Source organism: Lutra lutra, chromosome 4 (genome assembly GCF_902655055.1).
Source record: "Lutra lutra chromosome 4, mLutLut1.2, whole genome shotgun sequence".
In the NCBI taxonomy this organism is placed as follows: domain Eukaryota; kingdom Metazoa; phylum Chordata; class Mammalia; order Carnivora; family Mustelidae; genus Lutra; species Lutra lutra.
This window is the reverse complement of record NC_062281.1, coordinates 195,669,361-195,690,948: the sequence shown is the minus strand read 5'-3', so window position 1 is coordinate 195,690,948 and position 21,588 is coordinate 195,669,361. Positions and strand designations below refer to the sequence as shown.

At 63.0% G+C, this 21,588-nt stretch overlaps 1 protein-coding gene across 4 annotated transcripts in view; it reads left to right on the top strand.

Moving 5' to 3' along the window:
- Positions 1-1,485: 1,485 nt before the first annotated feature.
- Positions 1,486-21,588, top strand: part of TP73 (tumor protein p73) — a 59,123-nt gene continuing 39,020 nt past the window's right edge. Inside the window, exons 1-3 of one of the 4 annotated variants that reach the window (XM_047724259.1) lie at positions 1,486-1,629; positions 20,578-20,669; positions 20,956-21,076. In XM_047724259.1, the coding sequence (XP_047580215.1) occupies positions 20,611-20,669; positions 20,956-21,076 (180 nt within the window). In that variant the 5' untranslated portion in view covers positions 1,486-1,629; positions 20,578-20,610. Of the gene's footprint in view, positions 1,630-13,753; positions 14,060-14,422; positions 14,729-20,577; positions 20,670-20,955; positions 21,077-21,588 lie in introns of those variants that run through there. The other 3 variants (XM_047724257.1, XM_047724260.1, XM_047724258.1) reach the window with 3 other exon arrangements.

Genomic DNA, 21,588 nt, shown 5'->3' with positions numbered 1-21,588 from the left:
AAGGCTTCCCCCAGGCCCTGCCCAGGCCCTGCCTGCGCCTCCGCACCCTCCCGGGGTGCGCGGACCCGGACACGCGCCTCAACCCTCCCTCTGGGGACCCAGACCCAGCCTGGCTCCCCAGCACGCCTCGGTGCGCACAGTCCCCCTCCTGCCCCCCGCGGACGCCCCCCAGCTTTCTGGAACAAACCCGTAGGGGATGCGTGTCCGCGCCCGGGTAGGCGGTGCCAGCTTTTTCTGTCCCGGGTCAAATCAATCCGTGCCCGTGATCCGTCTTTGTGTCCCCAACCCCCGCGCCTTCAAACCAGGAGGTGAGCTGTGGAGGTGTGCAGAAGGGAGCCGGGCGCGCCAGGTGAGAGGCGGACCCTTGCGGCCGGAGTACCCGGTCTGCACCAGCCCGGCTCGGACGCAGTTCCACAGGCGACACTGCCGTGAGGGTCACACAAGCCCGGGGACGGCGGTTCCGAGGCAGATAACAGGTCCCGTGAGCCCCAGAACGCAGCGCACAGCAGGGGCCTGCCGCCGAGAGCCTCTCCGAAAGTGACAAGCGCGAAGCCGTCAATGTCATGGGTCCTAGGGAAGACTTGCCCTGAGGCGGGTCTCTGCGTGTAGAGAGCAATTCCAAGTGCACAATCCGCGTTTCGCCGTGGACACCCACGCGTACCTGCGCGAACGCAGAACAGAAACCCGCGCGCGGGGCCAGCAGGCCGTGGCCAGGGGAGGGAGCAGGGTGCGGGCCGTGACCTGGGAGTGTTTGCGTCACAACCTCCGCCCAGGAAGGCCGTGGGCTGGGGCCAGAGAGTCTCTCCCAGAGGGTCCCCGACTTTCTGCAATGCCGGGCGGGGCCACGACCTTGGGTCGGTGACAGTGTAGACGTCGCTGCCTCCTCCGAGTCCCCCTGGAGCCACCCGGGGACAAACGGCCCCACCCAATCCACCCCTCCACCCCCGGCCCTGTGGCCGCGACCCTCACCCCTGTTCCCCGAAGCTAGGGCGGACCCTCCGCGGACCAGGAACGCCCTTCTCCTGTTCTTGGAGTCTGAGCGCCCGGGGCACGGAGGGACCCAGCGCCGGTTGGGGGCGGGAGGGCAGCCCCGGGTGTCGGGAAAATGCGGCGTCTAGGCCAAAACAAGGCTTTAGGACGCGGAGTCTGCTTCTCTCCGCCCTCGCTCCTGAGCGCCCTTGCCCGCTCCCCCAAGCCAGCGTAGGGTCGCGGTCACCGCTCGTCGGCGGGAGAGCCCCCGCGCCTGGCCCGCGTCCAGCCCGGGGTGGGCGGCCCGGCAGGCTGCGCGGGGTCCACGCGCGCCAAAAGGCGGCGGAAAGGAGGCGGGGCAGAGTGCGCCCGAGACCCCAACTCGCGCTTGGCCAGCTGGGGGGGCGGGGCGCCGGCGGCCACCTCGGCCTCCGCCCGGCCCCGCCGCCCGCGCTCCTCCCGCCGCGCTGAGCGGCCCGCGCTGCCTTCCCGCCCGGCCGGCGGCCCAAGGCGCTAACGCCCGCGGCCGCCCCTGCCCGCGGCGCCTCCCCTCCCCGCGCCCATTTAACCCTCCTGGGCAGCCCGCGCTCGCCCTGCACCCACTACGGGGCCAGCGCCCGCCGGCTCCGGCGTCGATGCCCCCGGCTCCGACCGCACCAGGTAGGAAGCGCGGCGCGGCCTGCCGAGGCCGAGCGCAGGGCGGGGGGCACTCGGGCTCCGAAGCTAGGGGTTGCTAGGAGGGAGGCAGCGTGCAGGCGCAGGGAGAATGGGTACCGTGGGGTGTCCCTCCCGAGTCCAGCCGGCTCCTGGGAGGTTGCTCTGGCGGCAGGAAGCTGCAGAGTTCAGCCCCGCCAAGAGATGCGGGGTCCTGTCCGAGTGCCTTTGGGGCCAGGAACAGCCGCGCTGGGGCTGGGATTCCCCGAGGTCTTCCTCCAGTTGACCCCTGTCCACCCCAGCTTCCGAGGGGAGGCTCAGGGAAGGCAATGGGGAAGAGGCTCGGCGGGAGCGCAGGAGCTGGTGGAAGTTGGTGAAGGTGCAGGTCGCAGAGGAGATCCTCCCTGCCCCTGCCCACTTCGTGTGCACCCACGAGGGCTCCGCAAATCCTGTGGGGTTACTCCCCCACTCCCCAAGGCTGAGCGAGACCCAGGCTCCCCTGGATCAGCAGAACCGGGCACGACCACCAAGCCAGCTCGATGGAGTAGGTGACTAAGGGCCCCGGTTCCAGAGGGCCACCTCCAGGTGGTTCAGAGCTGCACCCCCCCCCCAAGCCCAGTCTGTCTTCTGAGTGTGTCCAGGTGGAGAGAGGAGGGGCAGAGTCGCCCCCCCCCCACCCTGGGGAAACATCACTTCCATCCTGCCTCCCTCTCCTTCTCCTTGCCTCTAAGCCGCTGTCCTCTCAGCCTTTGGAGGGAGGAAGCTATTACCTTCCTACTCAGCTTGTATTGTCGCCTGGTCCCTAAGTGGATATGCAGAAAGCATTCACATGTGACATGAATAGATGGTGACAGGTAGACCACTGTCAACCAGCAAGGGGCCAGGAGGCCAGGTATGGCGAACTTCTGACCAGAGGTCAGTGGGTCCAAATGGACTGTGTCTGTTTATTAAATAACCGGATGTTTGGGAACCGTTCGCACAACTGGCTTTGTTTGCTGTCATCGTTGCTGTTCATCTGTTTAGCCGTAATAATTAGCTTCGGAAGAAAATGAGTGAAGCGAGCTATATCGCGTTGTCCCGCGGAGCTGACTGTTCCATCCGGCCGCCTGGCATCTGATCTACTCATAGAAGCTAAAAGGACATCGCATTGAGGACGAAAAGACGGGATGTCTGAAATTTTGCAATGTACACATTTGCGGATTGTGCGTGCGGTTTTAGAAAGGGTTGAAGAGCTGCGCGTGCTCGGTCATCCTGCGGTCAGGGCTGCAGGTGAGCTGGTCTGGCTGCTGCTACCTGGGCCCTGGCCCCAGAGCGCTTACGCACCACGCCACTCACTGACCTTCCGGTGAAGGCTATAGGGAACAGGGCAGTGGCTCCAAATCCGGAAGGGTAGCCATGGGAGAGCCGGTCTGGTACAGACGTTAAGCAGGTAGTTGTGGGAGTCAGGATCCTCAGGTCCAGATCCCCTCTTCTCCATGGACAAGTCCATGCCTGGCGTCCACTAACTGGGCCCAGAGGGACGGCTGTGGTCCTCGGTGCTGCTCCTGGGGTTGGGAGCCTGGGGGGCGGGGGCAGCTGCGGGGGCCCAGAGATCTCCTCCTCCCCGCAGAGGGAGTGGAGTGGCTGACTTGGGGGTAGGAATCTGCCCAGGGCTTGGGCCGAGGCTGATGGCCCCAGTTCCCGGCATGGTGGGGAAGATGCCTCCGTTCAGGATCTATTTATAGACTATGCCCCACCCACATCCAGGAGTGGATTTACAGCCTTGAACACGTGTAAGGGAGGCAGCTAAAACTGAGGCAGAGAGGCTGAGGGCTTAAGGAGAGAGGCAAACGTTCACCCCGAGGTTCTGACACCCGAAAGGGAACTCATTTCATTGGTGGGGGAGTAGAAGCTGCGCGGTCATCCGCATGGGAGACAGTTTCAAGGGGAGTCCGTCCTCTAGATACTTATATAAAATCGTGGCTAAAACAAAATAACGGAGAAAAAAGCCATTGCACACATAGTGAACTTTGGGTTTGCAAAAAAGTAGAAGCATTTTCCAAGTGTGTTTATTCTATCCAGCCCCCGTGAAAAGGGAGGGCACACCTTTTTTCCCAGTTCGGGCATTTCTGTGGGAGGGCTGGGACAATATTTTAACATATGTCATTCTCTGGTGGCTTAACTTCATACAACAAAAAAGGGGAAAAGATAGAGGGGCGGCTAAGTAATGCAGCTGCTCTCCCTTGCTCTCCTGGGTGGGGGTCTTCCCTCCTGTGGGAAAAGCTTTATTGCCGACCCATTCCCCCAACCCTCACCCAGTACACTGTGGATCATTTTCCCATTGCTGAGGGCATCCAGTCCTGCCCAGACTTCTTTAACAAACACAGAACACACACCTGTAATTAGCAGCATCTACCTGTGTGTTACCAAAACACACAGCAATGTCGCCTTTGAAAAGCTTGCCTTCTTAAGTAAGTTATGGGAGACTCCTAGAAAATCTTTTCGTCGTGTGTTCTGTAGAGGAAAATGGGTTCTGGTTTAGAAACGCTCCCCCTGCTCATTGGGGTTCAAGTTAAAGACAAGTCATAGGTCTGAGGGATGAGCACTGCGGTTATCATTATCATGGCAGAGCAGACATTTGCTCATCAAAAGCGCTCTTCCCCCCTCCCCTCCTCCGGACGTGCTGCCCTAAGTCAGAGACCCGGAGAGAGAAAAAAAAATCCAGCCTAACAAGTGTTGGCTAAGCCCCTCCGGTACCGTCCCTCCCTCCGTGGCGGCTCATAGCTGAACCCTCCGTATACTTGTTCCCAGTAACGTTCACAACAGCCCACAAAGTAGATGCTGAGGGGAGGGGAGGGGAGCAGCCTGAGCAGCGCCCCTGCCCCCAACCCCGCAGGACCAGAGCATCCTGAACAGGAGACAGCCCAGCCCTGGTCCTGGGAACCATCTAAAGCAGAATGTGGAAGTCCGGGGTGCTGTAAACTCGAGTGGGGAAAACGGCGGCGCCTCCCGCGGTGTTTGACAGCAAAGTGAATGTCAGCGTCCCAGGCAGTGTGGACGCAGGCAGCAAGCCCCCCCTCAGGGGTACGTGTGACTTCTTCTCCGAGAGGAATCACCAATATTTTCATTGTGCATGACCGTTGCAACAGAAATCTCAAAATTTCGTTTGTGCCTGTCGCCAAGTTGAACATATGAGTTATTAGACCTTTTGGGGACCTTGTCAATTTACCTGTAAGGAATTGTAGGCAGAAGTAGATCGCAAACTTGCTTTTAAGTCCTTTGATAGCTGTGTTAAGTTTCCTGGGGCGCCATAACTCACTGGCCACAGGGTGGGTGGTTTAAACCACAGAAACGCTCTCCGTCTAGGGGCCAGATGTCCCACATCATCGGGGTGTGACTGCATGCCGGGCACGCCTGGGGCAGAGCCAGCACCAGTCAGGACTCGTGTTCCCAGCCCAGATCCCAGCTCAACCACACTTGGCCTTGGGAGTCTGTATGGGAGCTCGGGGCCCACCCATCTGCCTCCCCACACTGTGCCCTGTCTCTCTAGAGAGGCTCTAGCCTTTCCCTCCCATGAGTTGCCGCAGGAATACACCCGAACCCCTGAGGGCACACACAAAGCGCCCAGGAACTCCTGCCTCCTCCACCAGGCAGGCACAGAACTCCCAGGCATTGCCCAGCCTGCCAAGGTCCCCAGCCAGAGTGCAGGGGCCCAAGCGGGCAGGGCTGGGCTGGGTACTCTGTGTAGGGGGCGGATGGCCATCTCGGAGTGGCTGCATGTGGCAAGTTCCTGTCCTGGCTGTCCCCACCCAGTGCCAGCTGGCAGAACCACTCCCTGTGGCCCTGGGTGCCTGTGGGGTGGGGGCAAGGGGTTCTAATTGCTCACCTGCTGCTCCAAGGTGCCAGGCCCTGGGGGGAAGGAGGGGGAGCAGGCAGCTGGGGAAGCCTTTGGCTAATTGGGCTGGTAGCCTCCCCTTGGAGGGGTTGCATTGGGTCCTTTGAAGTGTGCAGGGAGAATGCCCGCTCCCCCCCACCCCCACCTGCCCCATTGCCTGGGATTTTAGAGGTGACTTTCCTGGGCTATGTTTTCTCCATCGTTCTGCACAGCGTGAGCAAGACCCAGGGGGTTCTCCTTTGCAGGCTCCAGGCAGGCTGTGTGGGGACAGGAGGGAGGGTGACAGCGGGTCCCAGATGTGGGTCCTGCCCTCCTGTGTGGGGAGACAGAGTGGAGCAGCTTGCAGAGTGTGGGCTGGCCAGGGACACAGGTGTCCCTTCTGCAGAAGAGGGCACAGCCCTCACTGGCTGTCATCGGGGCCACCAGAGAGAAAGGTACATTCGTTTAGAAAAGGGGGGGCAGCCGGTTAAATGAAGGGACCTGCCGGCCAGCGCTTCCCCAGGAGGCCCAGCAGTTTGTGCTCCGAGGGTGATTGCGGCATAGCTCCTCTTTGGGGTGTAGATGGGAGGGAGCTCCTTGCTCTGACCGCCAGGATCAGAGACACTCTGAAGGGCAAGCTCCCCTTCCCCTCTCGCTCTCTGCTTCCCACTGTCCCCGACCACCCACAAAAGCCCCTCATTAGCCATCCCCCTTCGTTTTCTCTTCTGTCGGAGAAAGGCATGCCCCGACTTGCTCCCGGCTTCTTAATTTTTGATCAGGGATGCTCCTCCATTAATTGTTTGGCAGTAATGAGGGAGGAGGAGCAGAGCAGGGAGCGCATCCCTGAGCTTTCCCCGACAAAGGCGCAAATGTAAGAATGAGGCACCGGTAAACACCACGCTAATTGGATTAATGTGGAAATGATGGATTCTGATAAAAATAGCAGAAAGGACGATGGTGAGATCGAGGTCAGTGTAAGTCCACGAACACTGTCCAATCTCCCTCTGGTCGGTTTGGGGTTGGGAAGCGTGAGAACGGAAAGTCTCCTCTTGAGAGGAAACTGTGTGGGTCAGTAATTGGGGGATCGTGTTCTGCGAGAAGGATGCAGCATGGGGGGCTGCCCCGTAAATGGCTGGGGACCCTGGCAGGCTGTACTTTCAGAGTTTGGGACTGTCTGGGCCCAGGGTCTTTCTGAGCAGCAGAGCCTGGAGGGATTGCCTTCTTTCCTTACTGCAGTGAAAACCCCTGTGTCCCCTTCTCAGCGGGAGCTGCTCTGCCAGGGGCCCAGGGGCCAGAGGCTTCGGTGTGGACTCCTGCTGTGCCCTTTCCGACTTGCCAAATTTTTTGCATTTCCTCGACAAAACTTTACGATGGTAAAAGGCGACAAAAGTTGTGGTGAGGGTGGCTAGCTTAGGAATCATCCAGAAGTGGGCTCAAAGCCACCCTAACTCTTACTCCTGTAACCCTTTCCAAGCTTGGCTTCTGTAAGACCAGAGGCAGAGGGCCCTCCCCTCCTCCTGGAGATGCTGCGGGGAGCTGAGGTGAGCATGCCTGGTCCCAGAGCACTGCCCACGCCCGCCTCCTGGGTGTCTCCCGGTCTGATCTAGGGATGCCATAGGGTTTCCAAAAGGTTTCCAAAAGAGGCTCACCATCCCTTATCCCATGTCCCCTTTAAAAGAGTCAGAATTCAGACTTCAAAAAAATGTATTTTAGGAAAGTAACACAGTACCTGAATCCTGTATTTTAGGACACCACCGATGGGTCCGTGGGAAATACCACACAGACAAGCTCTCCCCTGTTCCTACAACACAAGGGGATTTTTTTCTTAAGATTTTACTTATTTACTGGACAGAGAGAGAGATCACAAGCAGGCAGAGAGGCAGGCGAAGAGAGGGGGGAAGCAGTTTCCCCGCTGAGCAGAGAGCCTGATGCGGGGCTTGATCCCAGGACCCTGAGATCATGACTTGAGCCGAAGGCAGAGGCTTAACCCACTGAGCCACCCAGGTGCCCCAACATAAGGGGATGTTGACCCTAAATGGGCAGCAAGGGTCACGGAGAGCTTAGGAGTCTGTCCCAGAACTAAGGAAAATCTAGTTTTCCAAGCTCTCTGGATTTCAAAACTCCCCAAAAGAATGCAGAAATAGGCCATATTTCACTTAAGACTTTATTTGTGCGTTCACGCACGATCGCTGTTTATGGGGCACCTGCCCTTCCCTCGTGCAAGTACGTGGGAGCCACGCCAGGGCTCACCAGACCTTAACCCCCACCACCCCGCCCCCACCGCCACCTAGGGCCCCCAGCAGCAGCTTTCTTTGTTCTTGCTGGTGGGGACTGGTCTGGACGGTGGGGTGGGGGCTGGGAGGCAAGAGGGCCTGTCCTCTCAGTCACTCCTGTGCCGCCGGGTCCCTCGGCGTTTGGAAGCGTGCCAGCAGACGTGCCAAACGTGGCAAAGCTTTGGCCCACCCGGTGCTCAGGGGACGCAGGCCCAAGGACTGTACTGTATGGTAAGAACAGAGAGAGGCGCGCCAGGGCCGCTGGGCTCCGCAGTGATGGAGCGTCTGATCTCGGGGTCATGAGATCAAGCCCCACACTGGGCGTGGGGCTTGCCAGAAAACAGAAAGAAAGAGTAGAAAAGAGGAAACACAGGCTGCAGGAAATGTGTGTGTGCCCTGGGCTGCGCGGGAGGTGGGAGGTCCTCCCAGTGGTGCTTTGTTCCCAGGGCTCGCCTCGCCTCACTCACCGCCGGTGTTGTTGAAGCTGCCTGACCGCGAGCCTCGGCCGGTGTTGTTGAAGCTGCCTGACCGCGAGCCTCGCTCTGCTGATCGGAAGAGGGAGGGAGTTTTCTCCCGGGGCCTGCACCGTAGCCCGTGTCTGATCTGTGTTGCACGCAGGGGAAGCGTGTGGTGGATCCGTAGTCTGCTGGCGGGGTGACTTCCTGACTCGCTTTTGGGGCTGGGGGCCTTCTGAGGAGGGACCCTGACGGGAGTGAGTGCAGCCAGACCTCACTGGCGTCCCCCCACCTCCCCTCGCCCGTGGCTAAAGCCAGGCGACCTCTGGTCTCAGAGGGGCGTGTGCTGTGTCTCAAGGAGCAGGACCGGGAGCCCTTCAAGTGTGGGGATGAGCAACCACCGACCCCAGCTGTGGTCGGCATCCCAGTCTCCAGGCCAGCGTGAAGCTTGGCGTTGGCTTGGGGGGCCCCGGTGGCTTTCGCTGACTCCCACACAGACAGCTGACAGGGTGTGTCCCTGGGGGCTCCCTAAAGCTGAGGCTCAGAGCCTAGAGTCACGTTATTTCATATGACAAAGGGACCTAGAGGTGATGGTGAGCCCCCGTGGGGCCCACGTCATGGCAAAGGATCCGGTGAGCTGGAGCCGGAGGGCCCGGGTCAGAGGCATAGAGGGCCGTGGGGGCAGAGGCTGTGGGGGTGCGCTCCGGAGCTGCGGGGAGGGGGCCCGAGCCAGGGACACGGGACGCGGGCATCCCTAGCCGCTGAAGGCAGGCAGGGGGGATCCAGGGAAGCAGCCGCAACCACTTTGATTTTGGCCCCACAAGACCATCCTGGGACTTCTGACCCCAGAACCCTAAGAGAGTCCATGTGCGCCCACAGGGATGGGGGGCTCAGGCCGTCTGCCAGGCTGGCCTTCTGCTCTCCCGCTCAAAAGATGCACAGGCCTTGGGCTGAGGATCCCACTTGGACCTCCCAGGCCCGCCCAGAAGTGTCGCAGGAAGAGCTTTCCAAGTCTGTCCCACGGGGGCAAGAAGACGTGAAAAGTGCTCGTCTGGCGCCCGCGGAACGTCCCACCCAGAGCGGGCAGCCGGCCTCCGGTACCAATTGCCCTGTGGCCAGAGGCCGTCTGCCGTCATCACTCGGAGCCACCCACCCACCTTCTGTGTGTGACATGGGCGTCGGGGCTGTGCCCAGTTTCTTTGAGCCCTAGATGATTAGGGCTGCGTCTCCGAGCCCCGGGGAGTCAGGCCTTCCCTCTCTCCACAGGGAACGGGCTGGGGAAGAGGGCATGCCAGGAGGTCACTGGCATAGGAGCCCAGGTGATGGGCCACAGGACCCCCCCTCCAGAAGGTCACAGCTTCAGGGAAGGGCGGCTTCAGGGAGGAACAGGTCATGGGACTGACCTGCCGCGGTCCACGGCCAGCCAAGGGCAGCCTGGCTACGCCCCGAGTGAGGGCGACGAGGCAGGGCCTGGCATCCCGCTGGCTCCTTTGCCTCTTTTCCCAGGACCAGGGAACCCCTCCCACCCCCACCCGCCGTCTCGTGAGGTCCTAACACCTCACACTCACAGCGACCCAGGTGGCCTCCTCCCATGCGTGCACGCGGCTGCCTGCGGTCGTGGCTGTTCTGCGGGGCCGGGCCGTGCCCCACAAGAGCCAGGGAGCGCACAGCTGCGGCCCGACCCTTCCCCCAGGAGTGGCCAGGAGGAAGCCCTTGGCCTTCATCCCATCAGTGGGTCCCTTGGCCCCGTCATTCAGGGCCGTCAGCTTTCCACGCCGCTGCCCGTGGGGGGAGACGGAGATGAGTCTAACATCCAGGCCTCAAAGTCCTTCCGAGCAGCAGCAAAGAGGACGTGCTTGGGAAATTTGGAATGTAGTGGCAAGGCCTCCTGTCACGTTGAACTACCTGAATTATCTGTGCGTGCGCGCGCCCCGTGGGCAGCAGAAACACAGCTGAATGTCAGCACTTGCCTGGCCAGACCCAATACTGGAGAAGTCGGCTCTGTACTTGTTCGCATCCTCGGGGGACGGATCGCGGGTGAACTGGGACGACCCGTGGAAGCTGCTCCAGCACAAGCTGGGGACAGTCGTGACCAGTGCACGCGTGCGGACATTTCTACCGGGAGCAGCGGAGCAGAGGCGTACACACGCAGGTGGACGCCCAGGCTCCCGGCCCGCCCTCACCCCCCCCCGCCCCCTCCCCAGCTCCCGGTCTGCTTCCTGGCGGTTTGGGCCTGTCACCAGGTCACTGTGCCGAGGGTATGGCATCGCCTGCCGGCCTCAGGGCTCCCGGCCACGCTCCGCCCCGGCTGCCCTGGCTCCAGGCTGGCCTCCCTGCTTCCTTGGTTCCAGTGTCATTGCCTAGGCGACCAGGACGCTGCCGCCACCGCCTGCCTGCCTAGCCAAGGCCGTGGGCCTCCCAGCTGCCTCCCCTCCACACCGACCTCGACCCTCAGGGCCCGGGCTCCCGCCAAGGTAGGCTTGGGCTCAGCCTGGCCCGCCTGCCTCTCTCAGGCCTGAGCTTGGGGTCCTGTCACTGCCTCCCTGCCGCACAGCACAGCACAGCACAGCAGCCACCCCTCGGGCCCCCCGGGGATCAGAGCCCCTCCCCACTGTCCCCCCAACCCCAGCACCTGAGAGTAGGGGGGGCATGGGTGGCAGACAGGCCGGCTGGCGGCCAGGCCAGCACAGGGAGGCCATGCCCAGGGCTCCTCTGATGGACCAGGCACGGCGGGGCGCTACGTTATACCCCACCTGTTCCCGGGCGGTCCAGGCAGGGTCCGGGCTGGGTGGGGGCAGAAGTTATCCTGGAGCCCTCCTCCACCCACGGGCCTGCTGGGAACTGTCCACTTCCTGCCGAGGAAGACGCCACTCCCTAGCTTCTCGGGGGGGCCCCCTTCGTCCAGACTCTGTCACCTGCACGGAGCCCAAGAGCCTGTCCAGACCCACCCCTCTGCTTTGCCCAGCGGCCTCTGCGGAGACTGGGACGGCAGGGCCCGTTCCCTGTGTCGGTCCCCTGCCACCGCTGTCCTGCCCTCACGGCTGGGCTCCTGAGGTAGGGATCATTGGGGCCCGGCCCCCCTGCAGGGGACGGTGAATACCACGGGCTCCATGTAAGGAAGGCGGAGGGAGCGCCCACCCAGGTGAGGGGTGCGGGGTGCGCCGTGGTCCTGTCCCCTCCCATGTGGGAGCGCTCGTGCATGCAGGATGCCAGCTGATCCAGTGATGACTCAGTCACAGATACTGACGGCCCCACAGCCAGACGGACAGCCACGCTCTGCAGCCCTGAGCCAGCCCAGGGCTCCTGCCAGCTGTCCGTGTGTAGCTCAGTCGTGCGTGTGGGCTATGACCATTGCCGCCCCACAGGTGGGAAGAGAGAGACCCCCACGTGTGCACGAAGCTGCTAGTGGGCCGGAGGCACCGGGTCTAGAGCTGGGAGGAGGTTTGCCAAAGAGGGCATTAAGCACCAGGAATCGGCTTAGAAGGGGGTGGTCCTGGGCAGGACCTGCGTCCTTGTCCTCCCTGTTCCCGCATCCTCAGGACTGTCCACTTGTTCCACATGCCCCCGCCTTACCTGGACCCCGCCGAGGCCTGCCTCACTGACCACCCGCCTCTGGCTCCTGGGCCCATGTGTGTCTGCCAGGGTGACCTTCCCCTCGGACGTCCCACTGCACCCCACATGAGCTGAACCCTGAACCTGGCTCCCCGAAGTCCACGGGCTCAGGGCTCTTCAGGTGGTCTCCAGAGGGCCTGTCCCTTCTCCAGACGGCTGTCCAGTCCCGCCTCCCCCTACTCTGCGGGTGCCCACTCTCCCCTGGACCCCAAGCCCAACATCAGCCTGGGAGACCTCCAAAGGCCACGCTGATGTGGACCTTCGTGTGCCCTCAGGCTGACCCTGGCCGTGGTCCACACCCGTTCAGGCCGCCCTTCATACTGGGCGGTGGAAGCAGCTTTGTCTTTCCCCCAGTAGCGGGGGCTCCTGGATGGCGGGGCTGCCTGGTGGGGGCCAGAGAAGACCCCAACCCAGCCTTGACCTTCCAAGCTGTGTGGCCCAGGGCAGGTGACCCACCCTCTCAGTGCTGCTATAAGAACGTCTGGAGAGAGTAGGGGTGCAGAGAGTCTCCCTTCCTGCCGCGTTATAAGGAAGAGTGAAAGGTCTCCGGGCCGGGGCCGGGACCGAGGGAGCGTGCAGTAGATTCTGGGCACCAAGGCTGCGGACAGGGACAGGACGTGGGCAGCAGCAGCTCTGTGGACATTTCTGGAGGGAGGAGGGTTGGATGGGCCAACATCATGGCAACTTGGGTGAAGTCTTGTCAGACGCGCGGGGGGAGGAGCTTAGGAGTCTATGGAAGGGCGACCCTGAAACAGGGCCGCGGAGGGGGTGGGAGGAGACAGATCAGAAGAACAGCGGTGCCCGCAGCCCAGTGGGCAAGAGGACAGTGTCTGCTCATTGGCCCCAGGCCCTATGGCGACCCCGTCCCAGCAGGTCCCTAAGGTGGAGGCCCCTCCAGGGAGGGCAGCTCCTGGCCCTGCACAGACAGGGACCAGCTGCCACCTCCGTGTGCTGGACAGCCTTGGGCCTGGGAAGAGCGGCCACAAGTGGTGGGGGCAGGGACCTTTAGTATCGGGAGAGGCTGGGGGTGGGCGTTGTGAAGGAGGCTGCAGTGACAGGACTCTGGTGTGTCTCATTCTGCAGGTGCCTTGCTCCTGGACAGACCAGGACGGGGTGCGGGGGGTATGTCTAACGAGCCATGGACAGGGCAGCGACCAGGCCCAGCCTCTCTCCATCGCCACCCCTGACCAGGGCTTGGCTTCTTCCTCCACTGACCCCTGGTTCTAAGGAACCGTTGGTCCGCTGCAGTTCACTGCTGATTCTCAGGCTCCTGGGATGTGTCCGGGTCAGCGCCCTGCTCAGTGTGTCCCTTCTTCCCTGCACACGTGGCTCGGAATGGGCAGTACACCTGTCTAGGCAGTACACCTGTCGCATGGCTACAGAGCAGCAGAGGTGGGCTGCGTGGACGTGTACGGAGGGGGAGAGGGAGCTGGGGTGTGTGACAGGGCTGAGCTGCGGAGCGGAAACCATGGGTCAGGAGTTGTGTGGCCAGGTGTGACCTGCACGTGGTCGGGTGAGGGACTGGAGGAGGGACGCCTCTAGATCCGCAGAGGGCGGTGGGGTTAGGGAGGGTGTCTCGTGGCGGGTGGGGCTTTGAGGTGCTGCGTGAAGAAAGGGGTGGGCAAGGGGCTTCCCAGGCAGGATGTGCAGGCTGGGGAGGGTCAGGCCAGGTAGAGGGTGGGGTCAAGAGCAGGGTTCCCTGAGCCAGACAGCTGGGTTTGACTCTGGGCCCCAACTCGCTGGGTGTCCTTGAGCAGGTGACCTCCCCTCTCTGTGCATGTTTCCACCTCGACAGTCAAAGGAGCTGCAGATTTTCTGGTCCCCCCGCCCGCCTCGGGGTGCTGTAGCGGCTGGCGATGCTTGGGTGTTTCTTGGTTTACTTCCTCTGCAGGAGCTGGTCTGTGACAGCCCTTTCCTGCCGGGTGTTGGGGTTTTAAGTCGTGGGTTCCCGAAACTGCTCAGCCGACCGCCTCCCCTGGCCAGGGCCAGACCCCGGAGCCCCACGGTCCCGGGCGGCCTGCTTTACCGGCGTTTCCTTCTGGAAGCGTGGGAAGCCCACGTGCTCAGGGGTGGGCACAGTTGCTGTGCGGCTCCCGCGGGTGCTAAGCCAACCCCCAGACTCACACCCGGACGGCTGGCAGCTCCTAGTCCTCCGCACTGGGCCCGGGTGCCGGACAAAGGCCACCCCGACCCTGCCGGCTGCAGGTGGCAGCCACTGGCCGTGACGGAGGCTGACGGCTGGGGTAAGAGGCTGGCAGGTGGGAAGGAACAGGGCCCAAGGGGGCTCTGAGGCTGCCCTCTGCCCTGCCTCCTTCCAGTGGGCCCCGGCCCGGGAGGGAGGGAGGCGGGGAGGGCAGCTTAATCGGGCGCCTCCAGCTGTTTTCTTATTTCACAAGTGCACCCTGGCCCAGGGTGCAGAGGCTAAATTTGGCCGTCACTGCGCCCCCCCCCTTGGGCAGAGGGGCAACCATGAGCCGGTGCAGGGTGACGGGAGGCCCCCGGGCATGTCCTCCTCACCAGGCCCGGCGGGGCCCCGTCTTTCTGCAGGAGGTCCCGGGCGCAGATCCGGCTAGCCCTGTCCTGACCCCCCCCACCCCACCCTGCGTGGCTGGGGCTGCCCAGCACTCCCGTGGCCACGTGGCCTGGGCCACAGGCCGGCGGGGCGGGCAAAGATGGCCGCTGGCCCGGGTCCCTGAGGAGGGACGCACTTTGGGCCGTCCGGGCCGCACCCCACGAGGCGAGGGCCGCCCCTGTTCTGGGGGGTGATTGGGGCGGCAGAGGCCCGTCGGCACCGAGGGCCGGGAGCTGGGCCCGGAGCGTCCTTCGGGGACTCCGCTGGGCTGGGGACAAGCGCCCTCTCACAGCTTTGCTCCCTCGGTCCTCGCCCGCCAGCCGCCGGAGCCTCCACCCAGGTAGGGCCCTTCTGGGCGCCAGAGTGTCTGCAGTCGCCTCAAGTCCATGGGGCTGGTTGGAAGGGGCCCGGGAAGGCCCCGGGGTCCTTTCCTGTGATGCTCCGAGTTTGCCGAGCGCAAAGGGGAGATGACGGTGGGAAGGAGCCACATCATACCCGCGGGGTCAGAGATGGAGATGGAGTGTTTGGGGACAGGGTCAGAGCGGGGCTCTTGGGCAAAGGGAGCTCCCTCCCTCCCCAGATGCTGGAATCCCGATGGCCCCGAGTTGCCCTCCCTGCGCTCAGGCCAAGCGTCCACTCCCTGTCCGGACTCTACAAGCAGTGGGAGGGGGTGACCGCTGACAGGGGGTGGGGACTGCCATCCCCCCGCATGGGGTGCTTCCCTTTGTCAAGTGTCAGCGGGTCACAGGAGCCCCAGCTTATCGGAGGTGGTGTGGGGGCCCGGGGCAGGTGGAGGGACAGGGCACCATCCGGCCCGACAAGTGAGGCTCTCCTGGGGGCCAAGCAGAGGAAGCTGTGCTCCACTGCCTGCTCAGCGATGGGAGGCAGAGAAGACAGTGTCCTGCTTAGGGATCAGGGAGGACAGTGGCTTCCTGGAGGACACTGGGGCCTGAACTGTCCTAGGAGGACACAGATGGGGGTGGGGTACGGGGGGGGGCATGTGGGGAAAGGTAGGGGCAGAGGGGACAGGATGGAAGGCAGGGATGGGACATGTGGGGACAGAACGGGGTCAGTGGACATGTAAGGACAGGGTAGGTGGCAGGGAGGGGACACGTGGGGATTGGGCGTGACAGAGGGTGTGAGCTCCCGGAGGCCCTATGTAGGGCTTGGCCAGCAGCACCGAGAAGCAGTGGTGTGGCCCCAGGTCTCCCCTGCAACTCTGACCCCAGATCTAGAACATTCTCTGTGAGGGGACCACAGAGATTGGGGTGTCGAGAAGCACCCCTCCCCCACCAGGGCTGATGATGAAAATGTTGGCAGATTTTGCCGAGGGGCTCCGGCGGAGACCACTGGGTTGGGGACTCGGGAATCCCATGTGTCACATGCAGAAGTTGAAGAGGAAGGGGGTTGTCTGCGCCTCCACTCCGGCTCTGGGCCGCACGGTGCCCCCAGCCCACCCGAGCTCTGGGGGTCCTGGGGCCTCGCGGGCAGCCCCGTGACACCCCCCAAGTAACAGGAATTTGCTGGAAATTCCTTGAGGAGTGTCAGCGTCAGCAGAGCCCCCAGCAAGTCCCAGCGCCCTGAGAGCGGGGACGCCCGGGGCACCCTTTCTGGCTCTGAACCCCGGCCAGGCGGTCCTGGGCCCCGTGGGCGCCCATACTTCCCGCACCCACGGCCTCACCGGGGCCCTGCTCCCTGAGAGGCTGAGCGCCCTTTCCCTGCAAGGGAACCAGCTCTTCCTTGAAGGCCCCCGGCGGTCCGGGCCGCGTCTGCACTTGGACCTCCGTAACAGCCTCACAGACGAGACGTTTCCTCGGGGGCCTGTCCTCCCCCCACGAACACGTGATCTTTAAGGTGGTGGGCTGCGTTTGCCAACTGTCCTTAGGCCCGGAGCCATGTTTCCAAATTTAAAACGCGGGTCACTAGGGCCATTGGTGTTTCTGACAAGGGGCTGTCCTAGGTCTCACCTCTGCCGTCCTCCGATGAAATGCCACAGTGGGTCCAGGGATGACCCTGCCCCTGCCCCGAGGACAGAGGAGGGGCCCCCGGGGTCCAGGGCTGGTGCCCAGTGAGGGCCCCGGTCCTTGCCCCGACATCAGCATTGCTCGTCTCCATGGCTGGTGGGAGCTCCCGGGGCCCACGGGATGGGGTCTGCGGCTCCCTTGACTCGTGGACGCGGGGGCCTGGGCTCTGTGCGCCAGCTCAGGGGGGCCTCCCAGTGAGACTGGGAGTCATGGAGGCAGTAGCTTCTGGGCTCAGGCCCTGTGGCATCTTGTGAACAGGGCAGCGCAAGTCTCTGGACCCTTGTTTTGCCAAAATGAAGATCCTGAGTGAAGTCACCAGTGGAGGCTGCGGCCACCCTGCAGGTGGACAGGGAAGGGCCCTACGGAGCGGGGGCTGGGCTGCGAGTCCCGGTGAACCCCCTGGCGCGGGTTAAAGATGCAGATTCCTGAGCTCCCGCTGTGGGGCCTGGGCAGGGCGCCCCAGGATGTTTTCCTTTTAAGATTCATTTATTTATCTGAGAGAGAGAGAGAAGGAGAGAGGGCGCACACAGGGGCAGAGGGAAGGGGAGAGAGAATCCCAAGCAGGCTCCGTGCTCAGCTTGATCCCACGGCCCCCCCAGATCGCACCCTGGGCCAAAACCAAGAACCCAGTGCTCCGCCCACCGCCTACCGGGCGCTCTGGGAATGTGCATCAGATCAGCGCCTCTGAAGCGGGGGCCCACTGCCGGTGTCTCAGGCCAGCGGGGAAGTCCCCTCCAGGCCTGTGCCCATGGCTCAGTGGGGAAGCCCGATGGGCAGGACAGGATACCTTCCCTAACACGGGGTTTGGTGGGGAGCATGACGGGTGTAGCAGGACACGTGGGGGTGACGGTGATGGCAGCCCTGCATGGGGGCACGCCTGGCTGCCTATGGCTGGAGCCCGCCCTGGGCCAGGGGCCCAGCGGGACATGAACAGGTAAACGCGGGCCACTGTGTCTCTGCATCCTTCAGGCTGGACCTGCTTGCAGACAGACAGAGAAGGACGCAGGTAACACCGGGTCGTGGCAGCTGGTTTAACCGGGTGCCGGGATGGCCTCTTGGAGACGGTGGCCTCTGACCTGAGCCCTGGGTGCTGGACAGTGCCCCTAGCCCAGGACAGTAGTGCGGAGGCCTGTGGGGGACGAGGGGCGTGGGGGTGGGCCCTGCAGTCAGGGCCTGCTGGCCACAGCGAGACACTAGGGCCTTCTGCCTATGCTCAAGGGACAGCCCCCTGGGGCGAGGGGTTAGACAGGGAGGGGACTGGTGTGGGGCACTGCAGGGGCCGGGCTGGACCCAGGGAGGGCCTGGCCTAGGCAGTGGTGATGGGGGAGCAGTGGACCTGGGGTCGGCCAGCAGAGAGTCTGGGGAGCCCTTGGAATGCCTCTCCGGCCCTCACGGGGGCCCCAGCGACTAGGGGGTCACTTAGTTTCCTATTGCCGACCAGTGTGGCCGGACCGGCTCCCTCTGCCCTCTGCCCGGACGGGTTCCGTCTGCCCTGCCCCCTCCCCCTCGGTCAGAGCCAGACTGACCGGGTGCAGCTCGGGGCGAAACAGGGTGCGGGCTGAGGGCAGACACGTCAGCTGTGTCCCCTGGTGGTTGGGGTCGGGGGTCTCTGGGGTCCCACCTCCCTGGCTGTTCCCTTGGGAGGGAGGCACAGAGGCTCGAGGCAGAATGTGTCCCCTTTCCCCGTGCCAGCTCCGGGACACTGGGCTTCGGGACATGGGGAGTTTTCCCTTCTCTGCGGCCGGTGGGCTAAGTGCCCAGCCCCTGCTCCGCGGCTCCGGGGCTCCCCATATGCTACCCTAGCCTCTTCGGTTTTTTGATTCATTTTTTTCTTAAATCAAGGTGAAATTCACGTAACATAAAACTAACCCTTTGAAAGGTAAACCACATAGTAACATTTTGTAGTCACAATCTTTGCAACGTCCGCCTCCATTTGGCTCCAGAATATTCCACCACTCCCGAAGGAAACCCCGTCCCTGTCCCCTCGGCCCGGTAACGGTACTGGGGACCTGCCTCTGGGGCCTGTGGGTTTGTCTGCGTGGGAGCATCCTGCGTGGACCCTGACACCTGGTTCCCTCGGTCAGCAACGTGTCCTCAAGGCTCATGCAAGCCGCCACGAGGGGCCCCGCTTCGTTCCCTCCCATGGCCAAGGGACGCCCCACTGTACGGATGGACCGCGTCTGTCCATTCGTGCATCAGGGCTGGTGTGGGCCGCCGTGGTTAGATTGGCGAGGTCTTGCTGACCGTCTGCTGTGTGACATCAGCCAAGTGTTTTCCGTCTCTGGGCTTGGATGGTCCATCAGCAAACTGAGGAAGGGGGGGCACCCAAAAGGCCTCCTATCGGCGTGCGCTCCCCACCCCCAGAGGCCACTCCACGGACAATCCCTGCTCACCCGGGAAGGGCCCACCATAGCGGCGGGGGGGGGCAGGTTTCTGCCAAGGCAGCTGGTGTTATGCCGCCTACCACGGCCACCACCCGAATCACCGCGTGACCAGCGCCACACCCAGCACTGGGCTCCACTGTGCTGGGGACAGGGCGGGAGTGATCGTCCCAGAACAGGAGGCATGCCAGCCCACATCGCCCAGCCCTGTTAAAGCCCGTGGGGGTCAGGGCACGCGGGGGGCTCAGTCGGTTGAGAACTGGACTCCTGGTTTCCGCTCAGGTCATGATCTCGGGGTTGTGAGGTCGGGCTCAGCGCGGAGTCCGCTTGGGACTCTGCCTACACACGTACACGCTTTCTCTCTCTCATGTAAATAAAGTATAAAAAAACCCTCGTGGGAAGGTCGTGTGCTAAAGGTGTGTGTACAGTGACGGGGGCAGGGTGACTAATTCTGAATTCTGAGGAAACACCGTCGGTCACTCCCATGCATACAGCTGTGCTGTGTGACCTCAGCCGGGCACGTACCCTCTCTGAGCCTGCGGGACAGTTGGTTTGGGGCCAGTGCTCTCTGAGCTGCCAGGCCCAGGCCATCCTTGCCCAGCCCGCCTTAGCCCTCGGGCCTCCTGTTGCCAGTGCCCAGCCTAGCCCCTGAGGCCACACTCCTGGCTCGTGCCACTGCTCCTGAGACCAGTGCCCTGGCACGTGGCGACCCCCAGAGAGGGCCACAGACCTCCACCAGCAGCTGCCCACCTGGGGACGAAGGGACATACAGTGGGTGCGCCCTCCCTCCCCCAGCGGCTGGGGGCAGGTCTGGACTTGCCCGCTGGGACACTGCCAGGCGGATGGCAGCCAAGCTGATTCCCACGGCCCTTTGCCAAGGACCCGGGGGCTGGCTCAGGGGAGACACCGCATTGGCCTTGGAGGGGTGGTAGGCGGGGCGGGCTCTGGTTTCCCTGCCCCTTCCCGCCACGGGAGGATGCGGGCCCCAGCTGTGCCTGGCCTGGTCCTGGGATGGCAGGCCCACTGCGGGGTGGGAGCTGGGTGTGGACGCTCTCAGGAGAGGAAACCCTGGGACAAAGGCTAGCCTGTCTGGGCACTGCAGTCCCTGGACATCTGTGACAGGGGGCCCATAGTACAGTGATCCTGCTCTCGTGACAGCGTCACAGCCTTGGCCTGGGGGTCCCTCGTGGGGTCCGAACTGCTTTTGTGTCCGGCCACAGGGGAGAACCCTGTCTAAGAGCAGGGCGGCTGGCTGACTTCCTACAGCCACGGGGCACAGCCAGCCTCGCCCCGGGCTCGGCTCCAGCCCCTGGGCCTGCCCTGCATGTGCCCTTCCCAAGAAAGGGGTGACCCAGGATCTGAGCTGTCCTCATGTCCTGGGGCATCAGGAGCCCCCAGGCCTGGCCCAAGGCCTCAAAGACCAAACCTAGAGACACAGTTCACAGTGATAGCGGCCACACCCGTCCCTGTGTTTACTGTGCTCCAGGCACAGCAAGGACTTCTGATTCGAGCACCCAAAGGGCCCTGCAGCAGCCTTGCAAAGGGGTGCTGTTTTAACCCCCCCAAAAAGGACGGCTCTGGGAAGCCCTTGCTGCCCAGGGCACCTCCCTGACCTGGGTCTGGAGCCAGACCTGTCCCTCTGCAAGGTGGGGTCCTGCCTGAGAAAGGGGAGGATGAAGTGGGGGGTATCAAGGGGTGTCCACCCTGCCCAGCCCCCGGGGATGCTGAAGGAGGGCATGGGCCGGCCTCCCCAAATCACCAGGGTCCTTCTCCCCTCCTCACAGAGCAAGCCACCCTCCGGGCTGGGTGCAGAAAAGATGTCCCAGCCGACCTCCACAGATGAGGGGGCCACATTCGAGCATCTCTGGAGCTCCCTGTGAGTACTGCCTCCAGCCACTGGGCTGGACTTGGGCTGGATGAGGGGGAGGTGGGGCTACTGGCCTAGGCTTTCTCCTGGGGATGCAGAGTACAGAGTCTGGGCCAGGAGAGGTCCAGGGGACAGAGCTCCGGTGGGGCTGCCCCTCCCTGCTGGCCTAGCTCTGGAGAGGCTGGCAGAGGAGACAGATGGTGGGCTGCAGGGCAGGGCCCCCGGGAGCCGAGGGCCAGCCCTGAGCACCGGCCTGGGTGGTCTGGGGCTGATGGCTCTGTTCCTGTCTTCCCAGGGAACCAGACAGCACCTACTTTGACCTTCCCCAGTCCAGCCAAGGAAACAACGAGGTGGTGGGCGGCCCAGAGGCTGGCATGGACGTCTACCACCTGCAGGGCATGACCACGCCTGTCATGGTGAGTGGGGCTGCTGTCTGCAGCGGTAAGCATGGTCCTGACCCAGAGACTGCAGAGTCGGGAAACAGGCACTCAGGGGTTGTCAGGACGTTTCAGTGGCAAAGTAGGAAATGTACCAGCTCCTAAAACCATTAGTGCAAGGGTAGGAATGGATTCAGGTGTGGCTAGATCCAGGTGTAGGAACGGATTCAGGTGTGGCTGGATCCAGGTGTAGGAATGGATTCAGGTGTGGCTGGATCCAGGTGATCCAACCGCTGCCTCTGTCTCTTGCCCTGCTTCCTCCACAGTGGCTTTGTGCTTAGGCAGCCTCTAGTCTCTGTGGAAGGGCACCAGGCCCCACCGGCATCACCCTCCTTGCAGGGAGGACTCCTCTTTGCTGGTTGGCCAAGAGGCCTGCCTCTCAGTAGTCTGAACACGGTTTGGGGTCCAGATCTGAGCCATCCTTGTGCCTCTGATGAGCCTGGGTCGCGTGGGACAGGGGCAGGATGGGATGGAGTGGAGTGGGAAGAGGG